At 34.8% G+C, this 7,542-nt stretch overlaps 1 protein-coding gene across 1 annotated transcript in view; it reads right to left on the reverse strand.

Moving 5' to 3' along the window:
• Window positions 1-2,929, reverse strand: part of Lim3 (Lim3 homeobox protein) — a 5,922-nt gene extending 2,993 nt beyond the window's left edge. The window contains exons 1-4 of the mRNA XM_018446079.1: window positions 2,682-2,929; window positions 2,059-2,233; window positions 1,289-1,491; window positions 851-1,043 (exon numbers count right to left, since the gene is read on the reverse strand). Coding sequence (XP_018301581.1) covers window positions 851-1,043; window positions 1,289-1,491; window positions 2,059-2,233; window positions 2,682-2,925 — 815 coding nt within the window. The 5' untranslated portion in view covers window positions 2,926-2,929. The remainder of the gene's footprint in view (window positions 1-850; window positions 1,044-1,288; window positions 1,492-2,058; window positions 2,234-2,681) is intronic.
• Between the last annotated feature and the right edge of the window lie 4,613 nt (window positions 2,930-7,542).

Below are 7,542 nucleotides of genomic sequence, written 5' to 3' on the forward strand. Positions count from 1 at the left end.
GAGCGATAAGAGGGAAAAATGTGCATCCACAGTTACAAAGTACAGCGCTTGCAGTGATCTTGGGTATGTTGAATAAAAATGAGTAAAATTAGCAACACGTATACACAGAAAGAACGGTTTTGCAGAAGTTTCTAAAAATTTAGTTATATATACATATATATATATATATACAGATTTGAAAACAAATTTTGTTGGTCTATTCAAAATAATTATGTAGAACATTAAGAAACTGATTGTTAGAATGTCAAAATTTTTTGCAACATTGCTCATCATACTTGAATTTTCTACATAATCATTGTGGTTCAACAAAATTATTTTCAAATCTATATGTACTTAAATATTTGAATATTTTAAATCTGCAATGTACTAGAAAGCGTTCTTTCTTGTGCAGACGTCAATTTTATTATCATAATCTTTAATTTATTTCTGGAGGAGATTTATAAAATCCATCAGAGAACTAAAAGTGATATCTCTACATCATTTTATATATGATGCATAATTTTCGAGTAAAAATTATTTTGGAAATTATAGTAATTTTTGATAAAAATATCGTTAATTAAATTATCTAAAATGTTTTTATATAGAAAGAGATATATATTCAGGCTGATGTCTCTCAACATCTCCGAATCTCTCGATTGCCTCTATAAAGGGCTTCGGAAACCATATTACAGACCACATTAGACGCTAATGCAGAATCTTGATGACGATGAACCAATGCTTCTCTCTTAATTTAATAATTTCATCAGGATCTAAAATTATCTTTTCTTTTCTAACTTCTCTATCGTGTTCGCACCATGATTGTTATTTACATTGCGTAACTTTTTTAAGTCCAACTTTCAATTTTTCTTACCTATTCTGGAACCAAACTTGAACGACGCGCATGTCGAGGCCTGTGTCTTGAGACAGCTGTTCTCGCACGTGCCTTGCTGGCTTCGGACTGGTGTTGTATGCCAGCTTGAGAGTTTCGAGCTGCTTTGCTGTGATCGTTGTTCGTGGCCTTTTATTAGGTTGATCACCGTCTATACTTCCTCCATCTGCCAGTTCTGAAACGTCGCGTAAATTATGTATTATATGTCTTGTGGAAACGTTTTGTTTAATTATTCAATTAATATATCTCTTATACAGCCTTGATCATATAATGTATAAAGCACCCTAAAAACTGACGTAAACGTTGTACACTGAACTGCTATAGAAAATTATTTTAAATAAAGAGAGCTACGAGCTAAAATAATCCTTTCTTGAAAATCTGTTGGCTATTTAAAAGGGTTACAAAAAAATTACTTCTTACCTTTCGCCTTCGCCTGTTCATAATCGGGCTTGCAGACAAGCTTTCTATCTTCCATGAGATAAAATTCGTCACCAGTATCCAGTTGTCGAGAGCAAAGGGCGCACGAGAAACATGTGAGGTGATAGACAAACTCCTGCGCCCTTCGTACCACCTGCGAAGGTGCCAACCCTTGGCCGCAGCCCGCGCATTTTGTCCCGAAACGCCTGCCACACCAACAACATACAATATTTTCACATTACATTCACACATCAATGACAAAACTATATAGCTGATATGGAATTATCGCGATTCGTCAAATTTAATCGATGTGAATGTAGACAACAATAATATTGTTGCGCTTGAAGCAATTATATTATAAAAATAATTTCTCATATCTGTTTATTATACACAGTTATTTACTATAATATTCATTTCTTTATTCTTATTACAGTATTAAAATGTAATTAATCAAGATAATTCTGTAATAGTTTAACATTTTAAATCAAAGATTGACAAGAATATAAAAATAGAATCTAGAGATTTCCGGATTTTAAGAAAGATGCAGTCTTAAAGATAAAATTAATAAAAACGATCGAAAATAAATTAATAGGAATAATAACTAGCAGTAAATATTATAAATTGTAATAAATGATACATGTCTTCATGTATAGAGATAATTTTATACGTATATTAAATATATTATAAATCTACATAATCTCTACATAATATTTTGGAAATATTTTGCATTTGTATATACAAGTAATGTCGTGACAACAATTATTGGTGCTTACTTGAAGAAATCATCTTTGCAGAACACATGGCCGTTTCTCGCGAAACATTTGTCGGTCAATCTGGCACCGCAGTCCCGACATGTGAGACACCTTGCATGCCAACACCTCTCCAGGACCCTTAGAACGTATTTATCCAAAATAACTTCCTGACATCCACCACATTTTGGTATCGTGGCTGTAACATATTGATCGATGCAACGGATAAAATAAAATTACTATTAATGATAATTATATATAAATTAACATGTACATATTGTGAAAAACATTACAAGCTGCACATATAAAATAGTTCTGTATATTATATCTGTGTTTATATATTAAATTTATTACCACACATTATTTTCATACAGTTTATTATAGATTAAATGTTTATTAAGAGAGAGAGAGACATCACATTAAAAAATCAATCACAATTGCGGCGTAAAATATATCTATGAATATTTGCAATAATATAAATGCTCTATTAGAAAGTGGTTCAACAAAATTATTTTCAGATCTATAGCTATCTATATTTTTAGATACTTCAGCAAAAATCGTTTTTTCTGTGAAGGAACTCGGATAATTTTAACAGCTTTTTAAGCCATTCACCAAACCGGGACACTATTTCGTTCGTCGACACTTACAATGAAGAATCGTTGGGATATGTAGAGGCAGATGATCGAGTTCGAAGGTGGGCTGATCTAGCGGATACATATCGCCCTGTGATATCGCGGATCCGACGCTGCCGGCGTTGCTACGCTGTTCCTGACGAACGCTGCGCGATTCCGGACTACTCTGCGGAGTTAGGACTTCGTGCCGCTGCGAACGGTACATCCCTTCCAAAGAAAGAGCCTCGCACCCCAACAACTCCAGTCTCATCTTAGTCATACCTGCCGCCGCTTTAGCTTGTAATCACAGTCGCCGCTATTATCTAAGAGTTCCTGCGATTTCAGCGAATGCAGTACTCCATACGGAGCATATCGATGCTTCTTTTTACTCGAGATTCTCTTTATCGTAGAATCAATGCGATATCTTCCTAACGGTTACATATAAGGCATGATAGAAGGGGAGAGTATCTTCGGAAAATCCAGCTTTCTTGTCTCAGAAACGTATCTAGTGAAACTAAATTTGCAGACTTTTAAACGAAAAGGTCTTCGGACGAATGCATTATTAATTTTTACAAAGCCGACACATCTCATTAAAACTTTCTTCCTGCCTTACTGTCAGCAGACTCCAAAGATTATTATTGTAAACTCTTCAAAGTTGCTATTGGCATTTAATCCATCTTAACTGCACAGTTCAGTCTTCAATTAGACACTTGGAGTTCACGAAATCGTACGAAATTCACTCAAACTCCTCAACGTGCATAATCGATATCTTCGGTTGAAACTTCAGCTAAATCATTACGGATAACGTCGACGTGTATTATGAAGCTTGCTGTGAAGTTACAATAATCCGAACAAACAAGTCTGACGTATTTCCTTAAGTTTATCTTATCGCATTGACACTTCTATGAATATCGTGACGTAAGAAAGACACTCGTAAAACAGCTGTCACGACAAGCACGGTACGAGGATACGCGCACGACTGATTCACCAGCAACGATGTTGCTTATGCGCACGTGACACTCGTGGGTGTGGCGGCTGATTGGTGGGGCAAGTGCCTGGATTATTGGGTGCGGTCGGCACCCACGCCAGCGTCCGGTAGGTGCCGATTGGAGGGATGCTCGACCGCCCACCAATATGGCGCACGCCACCAACGCCGTACGACTTCGAGACACCGCGTTGCTGGGATGCTGTTGAGTGTCCCGAACGTGGTGTGGAAGATGAGAGGATGAGGGATCTGGAGAAAAACGGAGGCGAGGAGACACCACGTCGTTGTCCGATGTTCGTTGATGATGGACGATATTAATCCTTTTGAACGAACAGCTCAAGGTGTCTGTAGTAAGATGCTGGCGAATGTAATTCGATCTTTTGCGTTTATGTCTTTTATTTATGTTGTTAACGCTAGGCATCTTGAGGGAGAGGAGCTGAATTTTAGCGTTTAGATTGTTATGTAGAAGTATATTTTCATTAATGTGTATTAGTAGAAGAAAACATCATTTAATGGACATTGACGCAATATTAGACTGTACACTGAAAAAAAAGATCGGTTGCTGCAGCAAATTAGATGGTAAAATATGGCATAGCATTTTTAATTGGTTGCATCAGTCAATTTTTGTTTGTGTTAGCCTATTGATCCTATACTGACATTGCGGATAGGTTAACGCAACCAAAAATTGGCTGCTACAACCAATTAAAAATGCTATACCATATTTTATCGTCTAATTTGCTGCAGCAGCCAATCTTTTTTTTCAATGTATAGAAATGTAATAAGATAACTGTACTCAATAATGTTCTATATAGGTAAAAATTGTGATTTTTTATAAGCCATCAACATTGATGGTTAGATTCAAAATAAAAAATATTTTTTAATAGTAATTAGAAATATTAAACATTTTTAATATTTACATAAATGTAATGAAGATTTAATTCATGTAACTACCTAAACAGCAAGTAGGTAATATTGAACAGTTATCTTACTTGAATTTTTTATAATACTGTAATTCCCCATTTTTATTTACGGAATTAATTATTATTAATTGATACTCTAAAGTAAGAAATATATCTCGCCTCACCGTTTATAAAAATTTCGTGAAAGTATATCATTTGCGATGGAAAGACATTCAACGCTTATCACGCGATATTATTTATTAAGAATAAATAAAAGAATCATGTAAAGCACATTTATTGAAGTATACATATATAATGCAGTGAGATAAAAGAAAGCAAAACAGGATAAAATTCATTTCGTCGGATATTAAAAATCCCCTTAAAGTATATCTATATCGTCTACGCTTAATAACTCGACGCTGTCCGTCGCGGCTTATTAATGCGTCGCGGCGGCTGTATTCATCGGAATCGTAGTGCAAAAGAATTCGAGAGTCATCCCCTGGGATCTCCTTTGAGCTGCTGATTCTCCTCGATTCGGTAAGCAACGCGGAGCGCACAAAGCAGGATAGCGCCTGTCTGCGAGGAGCTCATGAGAGTGAGAGGAGAAAATGAGGAAAGAAAAGGAGGAGGGAAAGAAGGCAAGAGGACAAAAGGAACCAAGCGAAATTAAGAACAGTCACGGGGGATGAGGGACGCCATTTTATAATCTTGCTCAAGATCATTCACGTATATTTCTTCTGCTCTCCTTGCCCGCCTATCATTTCTGTTTCTTCCTTTTTACCCTCCCTCTAAACCCGCGCGTGCATTTGACTGAACGAATCGATTGCACGCGTATATAAACGCGCACAAATAAAGGCCGTAATTGTGATTATGAGACGGTTCCTTGATCTCGGTTTACTTTCAATCAGTTATTCTTTATGCTTGACTCATACATGCGATGAATCAAATGTGTCGAAAGTAAGAAAGTTATATATTTAAAAAATGACATTTTATGTAATAAGATTTCTATTTTAACACATTTTACAATAGAAATATATTACAAAGAAAAAGAATTGATCCTGATATATATATCTGTGAATAAAAGAGTACCGTCTTGTATGAAAAATATTGGAAGTATTGATCCATTCTATTCAGTTTAATATATTTTATAGCGAAAATTATTTCTTTTAGTTGACATTATTCTTCTATACTAATACAATACATTAAGATTATATTCGTATATAACAATACATATAAAATGTGATCTTCGACTGAAAGATTAATATCATACATACAAAGTGTGACTAAATTCTGAGGTTTATTTATTTAATACTACAGTAATAATTCAATTATGGTAATCATTCTACATTCTACTTGGAAAGAACGATTTTGCTGAAGTATCTAAAAATGTAGCTGAATATAGATCTAAAAATAATAATTTTCTAAAAAATAATTTTGTTAAACTATCAAAATAAATACGTAGGAAACTTAAACATAATGAACAATTCTACAAAAAATGCAACCAGAGTGTCTTACTGATTATTTTGTCCAATTAATAAAATTATTTTTGGATTTATATTTAACTAAATTTTCAAAAATACTTGAGCAAAATTATTATGTACTTATTTTTCAAAGATTCCATGTGCATATTTTAGCTGTAATCTTTAGATCAATACTTCCAAAGACTGCTATAGTTGCGGCAATTTAATTGATCGCCTTCATGGACTTGGCTTTTACCATGAAACAGCCACATGTTCATGCAAACATATTTCACGCATGCAGATACGTCGAACTGAGAATTCGCATAAAAGCCTGATCGATCGAAGTGTGATATTTCCCTAATGCATCGAGTCGATCGTTAAATTTTCCACCTGACCACGGGATAACAGATGGTACGGCGTTATTCTATGCGCACGGTTTGATGCCCATAAAATCTGTCATGCATGCGCGTCGTCGACATTACGTCACTAAAAGGGTGTAAGCCAAAAGTAAGCCACGCGGCAAATGAACGTCAGAAATTGTCTGACTCTTATATCAAGTATCGTGTCACGCGAATGCACCAAATATACACGGAGAAAATTTTTTCTCAGAATTTACCCTGAAAATATGGTAGTCCTGGGACGACATTGTATTTTGAAGAATTTTATGTAAATTTCTCTCATTCATTAATAATATTATTATAAAATATAAAATAAGTTTGATTATTTTTACCGAAGTGCATAGTAAAAACTTTAAAATATTGTATTGTACCACAACTACCTTATTTTCAGGATAAATTGAAAAAAAAGTTTTCTCCTGTACATATATAAGTACCGCGTACAAATCGTATAGAAGATTTGAATTGTTACAGTCTAGTCGCGTAAATTTTGAATCAGCTATCTAGCAGATTTTTGAACTAAGCTTTTTAATTTTTTAATATTTCCAACTTTACACTGAGATTTGCATTTTTTATAAATTTTCTGCTGTATGTATCAAAATATGTAAAGTTTATATTTAAAGCTTAAAATTTTCCTGTTTTATCTACAACTGGGGCTCTCCGAGTTTCTGTAAAGAACTTTAGAAAATAATTTCCATTATACAATAAAACTTTCTTAGAACTTAAAGTTTATAATAATAAAAGACTAATTTATAAAAATTCTTTACAAAGTGCTATATATTTAATTAAAAAAAGAAAACTTAAAGAAATTGTAAAGACTGATTTTATTGCTAACAACATGATTATCGATTTTTTGCAATTGTCGACACGCCATCGACTTTCCTTTTATAAATCGAACGTGAGGTCTTAATTTCGACAATGATGACCCTCTCTCGAAATCGGCGATGACAAGACGAAGATGTCTTTGCGATTGCGCGACCTCGTGACTTCCGTGGGCGTCTTTCTATCCGAGCTTCGATCACGCGAGCCCACCCTTTGTCGGTTCCGTCGCATACACGTCGACACGCCTCCAGAAGTCGTCCGTCACCATAAAAAGCGTCGCCGTGGGGGGTTATAAGGCGAAAGCTCGTGGAAGGGTGTAGAACGCGTTGAACCGCT

The sequence above is a fragment of the Mycetomoellerius zeteki genome, unplaced genomic scaffold (assembly GCF_001594055.1).
Source record: "Mycetomoellerius zeteki isolate Tzet28-1 unplaced genomic scaffold, Tzet1.0 scaffold174, whole genome shotgun sequence".
NCBI classification, from domain to species: domain Eukaryota; kingdom Metazoa; phylum Arthropoda; class Insecta; order Hymenoptera; family Formicidae; genus Mycetomoellerius; species Mycetomoellerius zeteki.